This window comes from Manis javanica, chromosome 11 (assembly GCF_040802235.1).
Source record: "Manis javanica isolate MJ-LG chromosome 11, MJ_LKY, whole genome shotgun sequence".
In the NCBI taxonomy this organism is placed as follows: domain Eukaryota; kingdom Metazoa; phylum Chordata; class Mammalia; order Pholidota; family Manidae; genus Manis; species Manis javanica.
This window is the reverse complement of record NC_133166.1, coordinates 88,868,520-88,888,675: the sequence shown is the minus strand read 5'-3', so window position 1 is coordinate 88,888,675 and position 20,156 is coordinate 88,868,520. Positions and strand designations below refer to the sequence as shown.

Below are 20,156 nucleotides of genomic sequence, written 5' to 3'. Positions count from 1 at the left end.
ACAAGATTTAGCACTTAATTTTACTGTTTTATTTGATTTTCTAATTGTTTCATGAGTCCAAATCTTGTTTCTCCAACTAAAATTTAAATTATTTGATGGCAAGGGTGATATCGGACTCCCCAACCTGTGTGTTGTTCTGTATGATGTTACCTGAAATATTAATGTTAGCATTTAATAATTTATTGTTAATTAATTTTTAACAAGTCCAAATAATGTGAAATTTAAAAAATACTTTACATTTGCTAATAAATGATACTCACTAAGCACTGTTAATGAACTAGCTGCTATATTAGCAACAATAGCCAAAATGTTTCAAATGTGGGAGAAGTTAGCCAGTACCACATACTTAAGTGAGTCTACTGATTTTCTGTAGGGCTCTGTGGTTCAGATTTACCAAGCACAATGGAATCTCTTCAGAACTGAAATCTGAGAGTATGCTAGGCTTTTATTATTTAATCCTATTTTGCTTTGTGGCATGTGATTTTCCTTTGTATTTGTATCCATGTAATGATAAGTGACATTAAACAAGATTGTGACCTAAGTCAGTTTCTAAAACCCATAAAGCCATCCCCCAGAAGCTGTTACTCATGCAGAGTTAAACTGTCCATTACCATCAAACAGCCTCTGCTGGGTTGGGGAGCGGGGGAGGGGGGTCCTCAAAACTAATCACATTATTTTTCTTCATTTTCTTAAATTTTAGTAGAAAATATCTATTCCTGAGAACTTCAGGTGTAATTTTTTTCATTAAATTTTGCTCATTGTATAGATTTCAACAGATCCCTTCACATCAGTAACCTCTCCAAGTTCAGGGCTCTGATTTTCCTGTTTGGATCCCTTTTTTTGCATTTAGTATCATTCTGCTGGTTATTTTATTTGAAGGTAGGAAAAAAAAAAACAACTTCGAGATTATGCAGATTAGATCATGCAGTCTAATATCTCTCTCTGCCTGCTTATCTGCCTGTATGCTAGAGCACCACTAATGTGCTTAAAGAGTTGGATTAAAGGCCACCGATTACCTAGAAGATTATGTCCTAGGTAAATACTGCCAATTGGATTTAGTAACATAAAAATAAGCCACTGACCTATAAGAACTCTATTCTTTTAAATAGTTGCAAAATCATGCGGCTTTTATTAAGCAAGGTTTTTCCTCTTAGGAGTAGGTTAACCTATGTTCTGATTTTTAGTTTATGCTGGATAAGAGAGAAAAACAGCTAACTACATTTCTTGCTTGTGAAATCTTACTTATTATCAAGTAATAGAGTTACTTACTATTTTTACACCACGGCCCCTTTACCCAAGCTGTTGCTTCTGCCTGGGATGCCCTTTTCCACCTCGCTTGTAATATTTTGTTGCCTGTGTTCATTTACTGTCTGCAAGCCCTTCAAAAACAATGACTGTGTCTTTTATACATTCTCTCATTTATTTATTAAATAAAGATTTAGCTAGGTGCCAGCTCTGGGGAGTGCAGCAGTGATAAAAACAGAAAAATCCCTGCCTTCCTGGAATTTATGTAGAAGTGATGTAATAAATGAGTAAAATATACTGTTAGGTGGTGGCAATACATGCTAAAGAAAAGAGAGAGTGTTGGTGGGGTGGAAGTGAAGTTCTTAATATGGTGGTAAAGGAGGGTTTGACTAATACAAATTTGAGCAAAGACTGGAAAGATGAGAGGGCAAGCTGTATAGCTATCTGGGGGTAGAGTGTTCTAAAAAAAAAGGACTAAGCAAGTGAAAAGCCTCTAAAATGGGATTATGCTGGATAATGCCTGGTTTGACAGAGTCTCAAAGAGGCAGGCCCATGTGGCTGGAGTAGAGAGGAAGAATAACCTTGTTCATCATGATATCCTTAGATATCAACAATGTCTGAAACATTTTGGCCCTTTTAATTAAAGCTTTTTTGATGAACTAATGAATATTTTGAGGGTAATGTACAACATGTCGACTTGTCACAAAACCTGAATTGTGCTAAATTCGGAAAATACTTCGTGTTGTCCTAACTTTCATTTAGCCGTTGAGACAGGTAAGACTTTTGCTAATTCAGACTTCAGGTCAGTTCGGGATGTCGTATTGGAGTATTTCATAATCTTTTCCTCTTTGTATGCCTTCAGTTAAAGCGCTTAGAAAGAACTGTAGCCTTTCATGACACTAGAAAATGCCAGCAAATGTTATTAGGTAGTGTTCTAATAACGTAATATTTAGATCTCTTAGTAAAGTTAACAGCACCACTCAGAACCACTTAAAGAAATTGCCAGTGTAAGGACTTATTTGGTTCCAAAACTTATTTCTCAGAATATCACTCATGGAATTTGTATAAAGTGTCCCATGCATATAATCTTATTAAAGTTTATATTATTTGCAAGAATGACTCACTGTTAGCAGCAGATGGGGCCATGAACACATGTACAACTTGGCAACCATTGCAGGCAAGACTGGTTAGCCCTTGACCACTTTTTTCCTACCTGATCCTTTCCCTCACTCACTTTGGACTCCAGGTGTTACCATTTTCTGATAGTGCTTCTGACCTGTCAATGGATCCCTTCAAATCAGTAACCTCTCCGTGTTGATTTTTAAGCTTTATTTGATTGTAAAGCTTTTATCCTAATTATATTTTCTCCTGTCTTCCTGATTTCTTGACTGATTTTTCTTGGGATTCAGAAAAATTTATACGGTTCCCAAGAAATGCTTGAATGGAAACACTAATTGCAAAAGATTTATTCCCACTGAGTCATCAGATCCTGATAGTTTGGGAATTTTGATAGAATCTTCTAGAAATCAAATGTTCTCAAGTGTCAATGCCTTTCAGCCAGAGACCTCCAGGAAGGCTCCTGTAGTAAACCAAGTTATATTTATTTGTGTGCAGCAAGGAAGAACATACAGCATGGGAAACTATGGGCTGTCTCAGTAAGAAGATGTTCAGAAAGAACCCAACTACTTTAGTTGGGGTCTTGAGGGAGAATCTAAGGAAGCAGGAGTTTGCTTTCAATTGGATGCTGTCAGAAAGCCAAGGCAATTCTATGATTGGGCATCTCAACAACTCTTATCTATAGGGAGAGAAGTCTAGCACAAAAATAAAGCCATAATTTGTAAAGAAGTAGTAGTCACTCATTTTAGCCAAGAGAAAGGGTGTTTGGTATTTTATGACTGGCAGAGTAATCTTGTTTTCATCTGTGCTAAGACAAACTTACAAAGTGTTTTGTTTTGTCTCATTTTATCATGGCTTCACAATGAGCTTGTCTGAGGTTAGCATTTCATGAGATTACTTCTGTCTAATAGGAGAGCAATATGACTTAACTGTGAGTGCCAGGCTGGCTTCTGAATGTCAGGGGTTTCCTTTTTTTTTTCTTTTTCACATATTAATTTAAAATTTTTCATTCAAATATAATGTACCTACAGAAAAGTACATACATTTTAAGTGAATTTTTATAAAGTGAACACTCTTGTGTAACCAGCATTCAGCGCAAAACTACCCAGTATCCTGACTTTTAACACCACAGAGTAGAGTAGTTTTGCCTAATTTTGAACTTCATATGAATGGAAGCAAACAGTGTGAGCTCTTTTGTGCTCAGACTTCCTGGGCTGTACATCATGTTTATTAAATTCATTCATGTGTTCTGTGCAATTGTAATTAGTTTATTCTTGACGATGAACAGTTTTCCACTGTGCAAACACACTATGTATGGCCTATTCATTCCACTGGTGGACATTTGGGAGTTTCCAGATTTGGGTGGTGTAGGAATAGTGCTGCCATGAATGTTCCTGTACATGTCTTTGGTGAATGCATGTATGCATTCTTGCTGGATGGAAGTACATTTGCTTTATGCTTATGTTCAGCTTTGCTAGATAGTGCCAAACATTTGTCTAAAGTGGTTGTGCCAATTTACACTCCCACCAGCCATATAAGAGAATTCTGCTTGCTTTATTCCCATGTTATTTAAACTGTTGTAGAATACAGAAAAAGATGAAAACATCTAAATATATTCTATAAGGCCATTATTATACCGATGCAACACTGAGAGAGGACAGAACAAAAAGGAAAATTATCAGTCCATGCCATCTTTAAATAGGGCTGTAAAAATACTAACAAAAATATTAGTGAACTGAACCTAGAAATATTACCAAAAAAAAACACAACCCACATAACCAGGACCAGAATGGCTTTACTCCAGGAATAGAAGTATCATTCAAAATAGGAAATCTAATATATTGAAATTTATATTAATTTATTAATGTCAGTTTTAATATAATTCATGAAATTCCTATTAATTTATTAATATTGTTAATGTAATTCATTAATATGGAAATTTTATTAATAATTCCTTTCAAAGATTAAAGGAGAAAAAAATCTCTAGAGCTGTCTAAAAAGCTATTGATAATTTTCAATTCCCATTTCTAATAAAAATTCTACAAATAAATATAAAGGTCCATGCACCTCCCTTCCATCTACTTTACAGCTTCATCCTCTGTTATTATTCCATTTGCAAGGTAACTTCTGTCCAGAACAATTTACAACTTTGACTTTTTCCTTGCTTCTCTAATTAGCTGAGCAGCCTTGGGCAACTTGCTCAATGACTCTGTGCTGATTTCTTATGTGTAGAGTGGAGGCAACTGTACCCACCTTAATGAGTAAGGATAAAGTCCTTCAATGGGAAAGATTCAATAAGTTTTTATTATCACTTTTTAATTGCAAGAATTTGTTCATCAGTCATCCCTTGACTGGCTTGTGAGTGCCTTAATACCAGAGACTGACTGGCACATTCTGGATCCTCAAGGAATGTTTGTTGAACCCTGCTCCAAGCTTTCTCATCTTTTCTTTTCTCATTGTTCCTTTATCCTGTCTATCCTTCTTGCTGTCCACCTGTCTAAAGTCTACCCACAAACGGTCAGTAACCATTCTCTAGAACACTCCATACCATTCTGATTGCGCTTGTTTCAGTGTTTTGAGTACCAAATTAAAAGTATTTTTTAAAATTATTTTTACAATACTTAGGACATAATAACCACTAAGTAAACGTTAACTATTATAATCATGTTATAGTTTTTGTATAGTTTTGGAAGTTCCTTTAGGGCAGAACCAAGTTTGCTTTTTGGTTTCATTTCACAGTGTGTGCCAAGCACAGTGGCCAAGGCTGTATCGGACGACTGTGCTAAGGGGTGGGGAGAGGGGTGACCCCAAAAAGCTCTGAGAGCGGAGTGGTATGACCACTGATCACACGGTTGGGGCGGTGAAGGTCCCCATCTCCCACTTTCCCATCCATTATTCAAGTTAGAGCAAACTCCCAAGCAGCAAGTGCGCGTGCAAGGATCCGAGGCCAGTTTGGGGCGCCCGGGACACACAGCCCGCGCGGGCGGAACTTTAGTCCTCGGCTTCCTGTTTCCCGCGACCCGCCTCCTACAGCTACACCACCGAGTGGAGGGCCTCCTTCCCCGCCCCCGAGGGCCAATCCCGAGGATAGGTTTCGCAGTTTGTGATTAGATATTTCAACGAAACGTTTAACGGGTACCGCAACGACCGAGGGCAGTATCCCCAAACAGCGTGTCCCCAGCGCGGTCCCAGGGGTCCCCCACAGGGCCAGGCGCCCACGCTCCCCGGCCCGGCACCCGGTAGGCGGCGGCGCCCAGCCCCGGAGCGCGCTCACGCCCCCCTGCCCCGACCTCCGGGTGGCGCGCTCCCCAGACCCCCGCACCGTTGGAGGGAGCCCAGGGCGCTGTGGGCCCGAGGCCGGAGCGAGCCGGGCTAACGGGAGAGCCGCGGAGGGGAGAGGAGCGTGCCTGCACGCCCAGGCACAGGGGTAGGAGGGAGGCAGCGCTACGGTCCCAGTTCGGCTCGGGCTCAGGACCGAGGCTGGTCTGCCGGGCCCGCCCGCCGGCCAGACGCCGATCTGAGGAAGGCAGAGCGGACCGCGCAGCGGCACATGGCCTCGCCATTCCTGCCGGCGGGGGCCACCTCGGGCGACAGCGGCGGAGAGCTGAGCTCGGGGGATGACTCTGGGGATGTGGAATCCCTCCAGAGCCCCGAGACCGAGGCGTCCAGGGGCCTGGCAGAGCTGTTTGAGAAGGCTGCAGCGCGCGTCCAAGGCCTGATGGCGGTGGCCAGCCGGGAGCAGCTCTTGTACCTCTATGCCCGGTATAAGCAGGTAAAGTCACAGGTAGGGGTGGATGCGGGAGAGCCACCAGAGGCCTTCTCCTTCCTCTAAAAACGAACAGTACACGTGCTTGGTTAAAGGATGGGTGTGATGAATGTGTGTTTTGTTTTGTTTTTAATCAACTGCTAAGGATCAGCATCATTCTGGACATGAAAAAGACCTGTCTGCTGTCCTAGGAGTGATATTTAGCTGCCCACCGAATGAGTTTTTCTTGGCCTTTTATGACCTCTCCCAGAGACCTTGCACTTACGCTTCAGAACCTGTACAAAATGAGGATAAAATAAGATTTATCATTCACTCTAGCCAGAGGGTCACGTGGAAGTAAATACGGTGATGTAAAATTCTTTTGAGAGCCAAGAGAATATCGCTGTAATCAAAATGCAGTGCAAAATAAAGTATTACTACTTCTGCTAAATTGTGATTTTTTTTTCTTACCCTAAATATGTTAGACTTATGTTTTGGTTGAATAGCCTTCTGTCTGTTAGATTTACAAAAAAGGTAGAGCTAGTAAACAACAGATGAAATAACCCCCTTCCTTTTCAGAAAAGGAATGGGAAGCCCAAAGAGAGTAATAAATAACTTGCCTAGGGTCTTGCAGATAAACTAGTCAGAACTAGAACGCCCTGAACTTCACCTGAAAATATGGACACATATAAAACATGCTTAGTTTATCATTCAAAGAGTCATTGGGTTAGGTACAAGAGGAAAAATTATCGCTTTATCATGATGAACAAATACTTGTTTAGTATCTTTTATGTGCAAATCACTTGAGTGTTATGTCTGCAGAGAATGTACAGAAGCAGAAGCATCATACTTGATTTAAGAGCCTTAGAAAGTTACTCCAGGTGTTTAGATTTAAACGTGAAAAATTGCTGACGAGTTAAATAACCGTTCAGGAAAACTCCAGCTCTTTGGAACACTGGAAGCAATGAAGTTCTGGATAATAGCCCATTTTATTTTATTTAAAAATTTTAACCTTTCTTTTCCCTCTCGATATCTATTTCCACCTGTATTTAAAAACAATTTAAATAATCTTCAGCTGAATACATTAAATAGAGTTGAAACTTATTTTGATTAGTATCAATTCTATCAGTTTAAAGTGACTTGGAAGGTATAGCTGTAGGTACAAATACTATAAATCATAGTGTTGAATGAAAATTGCCGATGAATTGACCTTGGAATTTGTTTTTCTGTGCCAAAATTCTGTATATTTATTTTCTCTTTGGTCATTTGCCCTGTCCTAATAACATTAACACGTGATTTTTTATTATTTAACAAGAATTTATTGAGCATTGTGCTAGAACCTGTAACATCTGATTGATGATTCTCTGGGAAGTATAATACTAATTGTCTCCAAATTCCCTAGAGAACATGTTTTCTTTCTGGGACATGTCTTTATTTACTGATATAAGTATTATCATTATTAAATATTGATTTCCAGGTCATCAGTAAACTACAGTCCCCTCTTAGCTGGCAACTATTCTGCCTCCAATATACTCACGTCATATAGATAGTCTGGAAGAGGTGTGTCCCTCATCTTTCAAGAAGTTACATTAAGGTGTTTAGAGGTATTATGTATCTGGAAATAAAATTCTCCATTTTAAAGAATAAGATCATGCTTGTTCAGATATGACACTGGGACACAGTTTTCATCAATCTCTTCTAAATATTTTATTTTTAATAGAATTCTGAGACATAACAATGCAGTGTTAAAAATAGCATATTTAAGAGAGTAATAAAGTTGACAGTCCAATACAATTCCTGCATGGTGGATCAAAATTTCTCTTAAAATAATTATATTTTGTATTTGGAATAGTAGCCTATTTTGTAGGCTATATGAGGTCATGTTGTCAGCAGGAAGATAATAAAAATAAGCTGAGATATGAATTATTTTCTCAGGCAGAGCCTTAAACCTACCTAATATAGTAGCTGTTTTAGTCTCAGATAAGCCCATGGCTTAAAAATCATCTTTTAGTGAAGTTTCAAAAAGATCACACCATTTAACAGTTTTTTTTGTCCTCTGTGCATTAGCCTACTCTCTCCCAGCAGAAGATCTAATTGACACCTGTTAAAACTATAGGACAATAAAAATTTTAAAGGCTTGTTGGCTTTATTTATAGGAGCCTTCAGCACTAGTAAGGATACTCATTGTGTCTTCCTACTCTAACCTGGGTGCACTTGATACACTGGCATTTGCCATTGACAACTTTTGTTGAAATACTCTGTGCAATTTCAAGGGCACTGGATATATCATAAATACAGTTGACCCTTGAACAACATGGGATTAGTTGCACTGACCCCCTGCACATTCAAAAATCCATGTATAACTTTCAACTTACCCAAAAGTACTAATAACCTACTGTTGACCTGAAACCTTACCAATAATATAAAGTCAATTAACACTTATGTATGTTATGTATATTATATACTATATTCTTACAATAAAGTAAGCTGGAGAAAAGAGAATGTTTTTTTTAATTGTCACAAATCTCCAAAAATTTGTCCAATATATTTATTGAAAAAAATTCACATACAGGTGGATCCATGCAGCTCAAACCCATGTTGTGTCAGAGAGAACAGTGTCGAAGCTCTTAAAGTGGCACATTTTATAACTCTGCTTTACAGCTTATGGTTCATTATCTAATGATTTAGAAACTACTGCTCATGATATCCTAAAATCCTGTAGTTTTATTTTCCTAGTCTTCTCTGGATCCAGAACTCTGAATTTGGGGATACAAGGGATACAAAAGCTTTTGTGTCAGTTAGGGTACAGGATCACCCCCTGAACTTTAAGTGTCCCCTCACATAATGGTCTGGAGGTGGGTGATCTAGGGCAGGGAGGGTGGTTCTGCTTCATGACATCCTCCAAGGGCTGTGTTTTCCTATCTTGTAGTTCAGCCATCCTCAAGGCAGCATCTCTAAAATCATAGTCTAAGGATCCCTGAGAATCCCTGAGACTTTCCCAGGGGACCTGTAAAGTCAAAACTATTTTCATACTAATGGTAAGGCACTATTTGCCTTTTTTCTATGCTGTCATAGTGGATAGACATGCTTGTGTAGTAGCATGAATCAAGGCAGTGACAGCAAAGTGTATTAGCAGTCACATTTTTTTACTGTCATATACTCGAAGTAAAAAAGAAAAAAAGCCAGTTTCATTAAAAAATATCTTTGATGAAGCAGGAAAAACTATTCATTTGTATTAAATATAAATTCTTGAGTAAAAGCCTTTTTAATATTGTGTGTGATGAAATGGGAATACACATAAAGCTCCTGCTGCATACTGAATTATATTGGCTGTTTCCAGGAAAAGCACGTGTGTGGTATTTGAGTTGCAAGCTGAGATATCCATTTTTTTTTTCATGAAATACCATTTTTATTTAACAGAGCAACTCACAGATAAACTGTGCGTATTCAAATTTGAGTATTTGGCAGTTTCTTGAAAATGAGTGACGTGAGCCTGTCACTTTAAGAAAAACAACCGACAGTATTTGTTGCACATGATAACATTTGCGCCTTCAAGTAAAAATTGGAAGTTTGGAAAATATGTACCTGCCACATCAGCTTGACAGCTTCCTAATATTTACAGACTTTTTTGATGAGATTAGTAGTGATTTTAATGGTGAATTTTTGCTCTTGTATAATGAAATGTATCAACATTTGGAAGATCCACATAATTCAGTGGATCCATAGTTTCCGAATATTGCACAGAATGATGTTATGTATGGGTAAAAGATCCACTCACAGTGAAGTCAGACCCATGGATTTTAATGGAACAGAATGAAAAATCCATTGATATAACCAGATTCCTCAGTGTAGCTAACCTTAAAGAAACTGCTGCTTGTTGAATTTTGGTGTGATGTCAAAGAAGAATATCCACAATAATCTGAAAATGCTCCTGACTTACTTCCTTCTTTTCTAACAGAGTATCTGTACAGAGCTGAGTTTTCTTCATACCCATCATCCAAAACAAGATAGAGTGCAACAGACATGAGAGTACAACTGCCTTCTCTTAAGCAGACATTAAAGAGATTTCCAAATACAAAATATCACTTTTCTCACCAATTTTTTTTTGTTTTAGAACATATAGTTCTCATAAAAGTTTTGTTATTTATGTTAACATGTAATGAGTTTATTGTTATTAAAATGTCTTTTAAGTTTCTAATATGGTAAATAAAGATAGATATAACCCACAAGAACAAAAACTCTGTGGTTCCTCAATTTCTAAGAGTAAAGGGATCATGAGACCAAAAAGTTTGAGAACTGCCGCCTTCAGATCCTTTTTCCAAGGCCAGAGATGGCTCACCACCACCACATGCATGTTCTAGCCAGGGCAAAGGGAAGGAGAAAGACAAACCTACCTTTTTTTTTAAAGAAGGTATTTTATCTCTTTCATACACATCCATTCCCCTGAACCAGAGCAGAGGTTGCATGGCCACATGTAACATTTAGCTACACGACCACGTGTCCTTCTGGGACATCTATCACTGTGGGAGAAATGGAGAACATATTGGTATTTGTTTCTGCCACTGGCTGGTGTCTGGATAAAAATAAAAAATAGTAGTAACTACTGATTTCATGATGTCTATTAGTTCATATCTTTTCTAATAATCCAGTAGTTCAAGTGATTTTAGAGATGACAGAACTGAAGCCTAGATTCTGTTTAGCATGTAAAACAGAGTGGAATAGTAAAGGAATATTGGACTTTAGAGTCAAGTTGTCCTATATTCAAATCTTGACTATGAATTCAGGATTTACTAATGTGTGAACTGCTACAACCCTCCTTGGCTTCTCTATACTCATTCATAAAATGAGTTTCTAATGGCAAACCTAACAGGATTATTGTGTGGCTCTTTCAACATATGTAAGCTTTTGGTTTATGTTGATTGTTCAAGAAATGCAGCTTCTGCTCTCAACTTTTCTTCCCTCTGTGCCATCATAGCAGGGTTGCTTCTGTATAAGTGTACATCTTAATGTGGTGAATTGCTAAGCAAATGATAGAGATGATAATTGTTATGAATACAGAGGTGAATGAGATCATTGTAGACTGAAAGTGTTCCAAGAATCTGAACTTCAGAGGGGCTGAAAGGAAGTATAGCATTTTGAAAAGCTGAGGGAAGAAGAGGTGAAGGGGATAACGTGAGCAAAATTCAAAATAAAAATCCTTAAAGCAGTGACTAGACCCATATGGTGAGTAGACTATCAGTTTGCTTTTAGCAAAATTCAAGTGTGTAAGACTAATAGGAGGTAGTGGGATAGTCCCTTCTAATAGAAATAAATTGGGGTCAAATTGTGGTATTTAGCCTTAGGGAAAATAGGTATATTTTGTTGGACACATACCTAACATATTTGTTCTGTATTCAGTAAACATTCTTTACTACCTTAAATTAGGCTCAATCTTAGGTGCAATGAATGAGTGAAGTACGGTTTCTTAGAGGCTGGTGTTCTGATAGAAAGATGAGACTACAGAAAACTTCCTAACACAAGGTCAAGGTGAAAAGTGCTATCAGACATACGAAGTGTTATGAGAGTTCATCAGAGAGATTACTTCTGGCAGTGGGAATCAGGGTTGTATAATGAATTTTGCACTTGTGTGAATTTTATTTATGCTTTTCATAATGAAAATAATTACTGGATAGCTTAACTACAGATGTTATTTAAAGATTAAGAATAAGCATCTGCAAACGAGAATATTGTGGGATAGAATTTATGTTGAGAAACTCTTGGAATCTTTTTGCACAGTTTCAGCATCTAAATTTATATTGATTAGTTTCATAATAGGGCATTTTAAAAACTGCATTATGCTGGAGTTTGGGAGAGAGAAAATGCTGGTAGTGTTATGAGAATCAGCATAAATAATAGGAATTCTGATAAACTACTTTTAAGCTTGCTTATTACATGTTTAAAAGTTCTGTATTGTATATGGTAATAAGGTTTGCATGATCTATGACTTTGTCTTATACATATAGTTTGCTCACTAATTTAGGAATATAGCTGTTTGTCACCCATATTTTTTATGTATTGCAAAATTAGGGAACAGCTGTTTTATGCAGTAAGTCAAAGCAACCTTCGTTTAAAGTTTGGGGGCTTCTTTTTGTTTGCTTTGCCAATAATGTTAAATTTTGTTATTCTATATAGATGCAAATATTTTCTAACCTGTTACTAGTTACTTATAATAAATGTGAAAATAAAAGTTTCTCTGCCATTTCTTTGAAAAATAAATTCTTGATTTTCACCCCCTTCCTTTAGGTCAAAGTTGGCAATTGCAATACTCCTAAACCAAGCTTCTTTGATTTTGAAGGAAAGCAAAAATGGTAAGAAATTCTTGGAATCTAATGAGGTTGTGGGAAATGGTTTAGGTGTTTAGGAATTACAAAGCAATGAACAGATTAAATAATTATTTTTATATCAGTCTCTCAGCTGTGGACTGTTAGCAAATTGGGAAGAGAAATTAAAAGAATCCACTTTTAGTTAAGTCTCTTAAAGGATTCTAATGTCGTGATATTGGTATATTTAAATAGTGCACTACAAAATACATTCTTTGCATATGAATAGCTTCTCAGAGAGGATAAGCAATAAGACCTATTGCTTGAGATTTTCCTCACTCATTATACAGCTCCTAATGGCTTCTCTATTCTCCCCTCTCTGAAGGGATTTTTGGGAGAAGGCCACGAGGATGGGAAGGGAGAAGAGCAGGGTAAATCCACATTTTCACTCTTCTCCCCTGCCCCAATTTTATCTCCTCATCTCCAGTGATCCTCTGTCCCCACCAACCCGAGCCCCAACGGGAAGATGTGCTTATAATAATCTCTAGGGTAGAAGAAAAAAAGTGGATACTGAGTGCACTTCTTTCCTGAATAAATACAAAGGTTATACATTCCCCAATTCTTTTATAATTCAGAGGTTCCCTCTTATCCAATGAGGTCTTATTTCCTCTCATTTTGTCCAATAAAAAAAAGAGAAATTGCATGCAATTAGGGAAACAGTTATAGAAGGAAGGACTTAGAGCATAAGTATTGGAATTAAAAGTATATGATGTAAGGTTTTAAAAAAAAAGATGAAATATGGTTATAGAGAGAAGTCCTAAAAGTGGATTATATTTTTACGTTCTAGAGGAGTGCTACTCAGAATGTGGTCTGGACAAGTTTCCTGACTGTGAACTCTTAGTTACCCAGCTGTAAGGAGATGGAAAGCTTGAACCCGAATGTAAATCAGTCATGTCATTAAGCGCACCATGTGGTTCAGCTGACTGACTGGTGTGTAGGACACTGAGTAAAGGAAGCAGTACTCTGATTTTCATTCTGGCGTAAGCTTTCTTTGCTATCATACAAATCATCCTCTAATTGGCATTTTACACTGTTATAGAGAATACCAGATGTAACATTTATTGTGTTTTTTGTTTGAATTTATGAAATTTCATAACTTCACCATTATTATTCTCCTTGCTTGTCTGTCTTTTCATTATTTTTAGCAATTTAAAAAAGTTCAGATTTTCAAACCACTACAATAATCATCAATGGATGCTGAAATCATTAGGTGAAGAACTGAGAAGCAATAGTTACACATTCTGACCCACAGTTTACTAACTAATTACAAAGAAGAAAATGGGAGATACTGCTTTTACCAAACCTTTATCTTACTGATGATGGGACAGACTGGTAACTTGTGCCCTGGGTGTGATGACATGCATGTCACTATGTGTTGCTCTTACAGAATGTTTAACCTGATTCTAATCATGATTATTTTTAGCAAGAATATGCTGTAGGTGAAGAAATAATTAGACAAATCCAACTTGAGAAATATTGTATAAAAGAGCTGGTTTGGACTCTTAAAAGGTATCAGTATCATGGTAGGCCAAAAAGGCTAAAGATACATGAAACTCAATGCTGTGTGTGAATCTTGGTTGGCTCCTGGTCTGGGAGAAGAAATCTAGAAAGGACATTTTGGGAAATTAGGGACATATGAATGTGGTCTATGTATTTATGTGATAGTATTGATACTGAATTTCCTCAGTTTGATATATGCTCATATAATTAGGGGTAAAGTGTTAGGATGTATACAAGTAACTCTCTAGAGGTTCTGTAAAAATAAATTTAGAAAACCTGAGAGAGATGTTATACTCATCATAGGAGCAGGAAAGTAGTGAAAAAGCCATGGGACTGAGTCTGTTTTACAGTGGGTCAGTGGGTCTACTTCCTGGGTGGAAGTAGAGAGAATTGGAAGGGAAAACCAAGAAGGAGCCTATCCTGGAAGTTTGCATAAAAAAAGAAAAAAGATAACCTGAGGGAGCTCAGGACAAAATACTACTCTTGGTATTTATACATCAGGATATTCCTACCTTCTTACTCATGAGTATTCTTTTCTCTGTGCTCACTACCCCTTACTTTTTTATTTTATTTTATTTATTTTACTTTTAATTAAGGTATCATTGATATATAACTTACGAAGGTTTCACATGAAAAACATTATGGTTTCAATATCCACCCATATTATCAAGTCCCCCCCACACCCCATTGCAATACTGTCCATCAGCATAGTAAGATGCTATAGAGTCATTACTTGTCTTCTCCATGCTCTACTGTTTTCCCTATGACCTGCCTATATTGTGATTGCAAATTATAGTGCCCCTTAATCCCCTTCTCTCTCCCTCTCCACCCACCATCCCTGCCCCTCCCCTTTGGTAACCACTAGTCCCTTCTTGGAGTCTGTAAGTCTGCTGCTATTTTGTTCCTACAGTTTTGCTTTGTTGTTATACTCCACAAATGAGTGAAATCATTTGGTACTTGTCTTCCTCCACCTGGCTTATTTCACTGAGCATAATACCCTCTAGCTCCATCCATGTTGTTGCGAATGGTAGGATTTGTTTTCTTCTTATGGCTGAGTAATATTCCATTGTGTATATGTACCACCTCTTCTTTATCCATTCATCTACTGATGGACACTTAGGTTACTTCCATATCTTGGCTATTGTAAATAGTACTGCGATAAACATAGTGGTGCCTATGTCTTTTTGAATCAGGGATCTTGTTTTCTTCAGATAAATCCCTAGGAGTGGAATTCCTGGGTCAAATGGTATTTCTATTTTTAGTTTTTTGAGGAACCTCCATACTGCTTTCCACAATGGTTGAATTAGTTTACATTCCCACCAGCAGTGCAGGAGGGTTCCCCTTTGTCCACATCCTCGCCAGCATTTGTGGTTTTAATTTGCATTTCCCTGATGATTAGCAATGTGCAGCATCTTTTCATGTGCCTGTTGGCCATCTGAATTTCTTCTTTGGAGAAATGTCTGTTCAGATCCTCTGCCCATTTTTTAATCAGATGATTTGTTTTTTGGGTGTTGAGGCATGTGAGTTCTTTATATATTTTGGATGTTAACCCCTTATTGGATAAGTTGTTTATGAATATATTCTCCCACATTGTAGGAAACCTTTTTGTTCTACTGATGTCCTTTGCTGTACAGAAGCTTTTTAGTTTGATGTAGTCCCATTTGTTCATTTTTGCTTTTGTTTCCCTTGCCCAAGGAGATGTGTTAAGAAAAAAGTTGCTTGTGTTTATATTCAAGAGATTTTTGTCTGTGTTTTCTTCTGTGAGTTTTATGTCTTCATGACTTACATTCAGGTCTTTGATCCATTTCGAGTTTACTTTTCACCACCCCTCTCTTTTGAAATCACTGCCTGAGGCCTTAGGTTCCACTTCTAGCAGCTAATAGATGAGATAGTAGCAGTAGGGGAAGGTATATTTCTCACATGTTAAATAAGAAGTTTGAAGCATCTTCCCAGGAAGTACTGTTTTGTGTGATGATTAGTTGCACTACCAAAATGCCATAACCACAGTTAATTCATAAGACAGGAACTACTTCTGTTGGTCTGTAGACTATACATTTTCAACAGGGGTGGAAGTTGGGTTTTGAAAGTTATAAAATCTTAGGTATTACAGTGGTCTGTGTTCTTCCAAAATTCAACAGATAAGCAATATAATCTGCGTTATTAAAATTTCATGGGAGAGGATTTAGAGAAAAAAATGTCTAAAAAGGCCCCCTAGGTGGAGTGATAAGGTCTGTATTGCTGCAGGCCATGTAAATGCAAAAAAAGTGGGCTACTCATCTATGGCTTATTATAACTATATTCCCAGAAACTTAAAATGTGTATGCAATTTTTTAAATAATAAAAAGAAATATGCTGTTTGTGTAACATAGTAAATGATCATGTCATTTTGGATATTCTGCACTATAGGGAAGCATGGAAAGCGGTGGGTGATTCAAGTTCCAGCCAAGCAATGCAGGAGTATATTGCACTAGTTAAGAAATTGGATCCAGGTTGGAATCCTCAGGTAAGACTTAATGATTATGTAATACTTTCCAAAAACAGCATCGTTCTCTCTAGTAAGTGTTTAAAACTAAGCTTAGGCTTAAGTAACATTGACAAAGTTTTATTTTCTCAAAAGATTATAAAATCACTACAATATATTTATCTAAAAGTACTGTTGCTTACATATTAACATTACCAGCTAATGATACTGAGAACTTCTCTGAATAGAGGAGTTTAAAAGCATAATAATAATTTCAGTCATGTAAAAATTCATTTCAAAATTTGAAAGAATTTAACGAGATTATTATTATCTTGAGAAATAGTAGGTTTCTCTTGGACTTTTTTATTAAGATTTCATTGATACACAATCTTAAGGTTTCACATGAACAACATTATGATTACCCATATTATCAAGTCCCCCCCACACCCCATTGCAGTCACTGTCCATCAGCACAGTAAGATGCTATAGAGTCACTACTTGTCTTCTCTGTGCTGTACTGCCTTCCCCATGAGCCACCTACATTATGTGTGCTAATCACAATGCCCTTTAATCCCCTTCTCCCTCCCTCTGCCTCCACCCTGTCCAACCCCTTCCCTTTGGTAACTCTACTTAGTTCTAGTATTTTGGGTGGATTCTTTAGGGTTTTTAATGCACAATGTCATGTCATCTGCAAACAGCAACAGTTTACCTTCTTCCTTACCAATCTGGATGCCTTTTATTTCTTGATGTATTTGATTGCCTTGGCTAGGATATCCAATACTATGTTGAATAAAAGGGGGGAGAGTGGGCATCCTTGTCTGGTTCCTGATCTTAAAGGAAAAGTTTTCAGCTTCTCACTGTTAAGTATGATGTTGGCTGTGGGTATGTCATATATGGCCTTTATTATGTTGAGGCACTTGCTCTCTATACCCATTTTTTGAAAGTTTTTATCATGAATGGATATAGAATCTTGTCAAATGCTTTTTCAGCATCTGATGCTGAGATTATCCTATGATTTTTGTCCTTGTTTTTGTTGATATGATATATGATGTTGATGGATTTTCGAATATTGTACCATCCTTGCATCCCTGGAATGAATCCCACTTGATCATGACGGATGATCTTTTTGATGTATTTTTGAATTCAGTTTGCTAATATTTTGTTGAGTATTTTTGCATGTATGTTCATCAGAGATATTGGTCTGAAATTTTCTTTTTTTGTGGTATCTTTGTCTGGTTTTGGTATTAGAGTGATGCTGGCCTCATAGAATGAGTTTGGAAGTATTCCCTCCTCTTCTACTTTTTGGAAAACTTCAAGGAGGATGGGTACTAGGTCTTCTCTAAATGTTTGATAAAATTCAGTGGTGAAGCCATCTGGTATGGGAGCTTTGTTCTTAGGTAGGTTTTTGATTACCAATTCACTTTCATTGCTGGTAATTGCTCTGTTCAGATTTTCTGTTTCTTTCTGGGTCAATCTTGGAAGGTTGTATTTTTCTAGAAAGTTGTCCATTTTGTCTAGGTTATCCAATTGGTTAGCATATAATTTTTCACAGTATTCTGTACTAATTCTTTGTATTTCTGTGGTATCCGTAGTGATTTTTCCTTTCTCATTCCTGATTTTGTTTATGTGTATAGACTCTTTTTTTCTTGATAAGTCTTTCTAGAAGTCTATTTGTTTTGTTAATTTTCTTGAAGAACCAGCTTCTGGTTTCATTGATTCTTTCTGTCATTTTTTTCTTCTCGATTTTATTTATTTATGCTCTGATCTTTATTATGTCCCTCCTTTTACTGACTTTTGGCCTCATTTGTTCTTTTCCTCATTTCATTAATTGTGACTTTAAACTGTTCATATGGGATTGTTCTTTCCTGACGTAAGCCTGTATTGCAGTGTACCTGCCTCTTAGCAAGGCCTTCACTGCATCCCACAGATTTTGTGGTATTGAGTTATTGTTGTCATTTGTCTCTACATGTTGCTTGATTTCTGTTTTTATTTGGTCATTGATCCATTAATTATTTAGGAGCATGTTGTTAAGCCTCCATGTGTTTGTGGGCTTTTTTGTTTTCTTTGTGTAATTTATTTCTAGTTTCATACCTTTGTGGTCTGAGAAGCTGGTTGGTACAATTTCAATCCTTCTGAATTTATTGAGACTCTTTCTGTGGCCTAGTATATGATCTATTCTTGAAAATGTTCCATGTGTACTTGAGAAGAATGTATATCCTGCTGCTTTTGGGTGGAGTGTTCTGTAGATGTCTGTTAGGTCCATCTGTTCTAATATGTTGTTACGTGCTTCTATCTCCTTATTTTCTGTCTGGTTGATCTGTCCTTTGGAGTGAGTGGTATGTTGAAGTCTCTTAAGATGAATGCATTGCATTCTATTTTCCCCTTTAATTCTGTTAGTATTTCTTTCACATATTTAGGTGCTCCTATATTGGGGACATAAATATTTATAATGGTTATATCCTGTTGTTGCACTGAGCCCTTTATCATTATGTAATGTCCTTCTTTGTCTCTTGTTATTTTCTTTGTTTTGAAGTGTTTTTTTGTCTGATACAAATACTGCAACTCCTGCTTTTTTACCCCTATTATTTGCAAGAAATATCTTTTTCCATCCTTTCACTTTTAGCCTATGTATGTTGTTGGGTTTGAAGTGAGTCTCTTGTAGGCAGCATATAGATGGGTCTTTTCTTTTTTTAACCATTCTGTAACTCTGTGTCTTTTGATTGGTGCATTCAGTCCATTTACATTTAGGGTGATTATCAATAGATAGGTACTTACTGCCATTGCAGGCTTTAGATTCATGGTTACCAACGGTTCAAGGGCAGCTTCTTTACTGTCTAGCAGTCTAACCTAACTTGCTTATTATGCCATTTCAAACAATCTAAAGGTTTCTTTTTTCCCCTTCTTTTTTTCCTCCTCCATTATTTAGATATTAGATGTCATATTCTGTACTCTTTGTGTATCCTTTGACTGACTTTGTGGGTAGTTGATTTAATTTTGCATTTGCTTTGTAATTAATTGGTCTACTTCCTTTATTGTGGTTTTATTTTCTCTAGTGACAGCTATTTAGCTTTAGGAGCACTTCCATCTATAGCAGTCCCTCCAAAATACACTGTAGAGATGGTTTGTGGGAGCTAAATTTCCTCAACTTTTGCTTATCTGGAAATTGTTTAATCCTTGCTTTAAATTTAAGTGATAATCTTTCCGGGTAGAGTATTCTTGGCTTGAGGGGCATTTCAGTGCATTAAGTATATCATGTCACTCCATTCTGGCCTGTAATGTTTCTGCTGAGAATTCTGATGATAGCCAGATGGGCTTTCTTTTGTACATGATCTTTTTTCTCTCTCTGGCTGCTTTTAATACTCTCTCCTTGTCCTTGATCTTTGCCATTTTAATTATTATATGTCTTGGTGTTGTCTTCCTTGAGTCCCTTGTGTTGGAATATCTCTGCACTTCCATAACCTTAGAGACTATTTCCTTCCCCAGACTGGTGAAGTTTTCAGCAATTATTTCCTCAAAGAGACTTTCTATCCCTTTTTCTCTCTTCTTCTGGTACCCATATAATGTGAATATTGTTCTGTTTGAATAGTAAGTTATCCAATTTATCTAATTCTTTCATTCCTAGAGATCCTTTTTTCTCTGTGTGCCTCAGCTTGTTTTCCTGTTCTCATTATAATTTCTATTTCATTTACCATCTTCTCTCTCACATCTAATCTGCCTTTAAATCCCTCCA

At 37.1% G+C, this 20,156-nt stretch overlaps 1 protein-coding gene across 3 annotated transcripts in view; it reads left to right on the top strand.

Moving 5' to 3' along the window:
• Positions 1-5,393: 5,393 nt before the first annotated feature.
• Positions 5,394-20,156, top strand: part of ACBD6 (acyl-CoA binding domain containing 6) — a 197,859-nt gene continuing 183,096 nt past the window's right edge. Inside the window, exons 1-3 of one of the 3 annotated variants that reach the window (XM_073216835.1) lie at positions 5,394-6,145; positions 12,389-12,453; positions 16,372-16,468. In XM_073216835.1, coding sequence (XP_073072936.1) covers positions 5,912-6,145; positions 12,389-12,453; positions 16,372-16,468 — 396 coding nt within the window. In that variant the 5' untranslated portion in view covers positions 5,394-5,911. The remainder of the gene's footprint in view (positions 6,146-12,388; positions 12,454-16,371; positions 16,469-20,156) is intronic. The other 2 variants (XM_073216834.1, XM_037021109.2) reach the window with 2 other exon arrangements.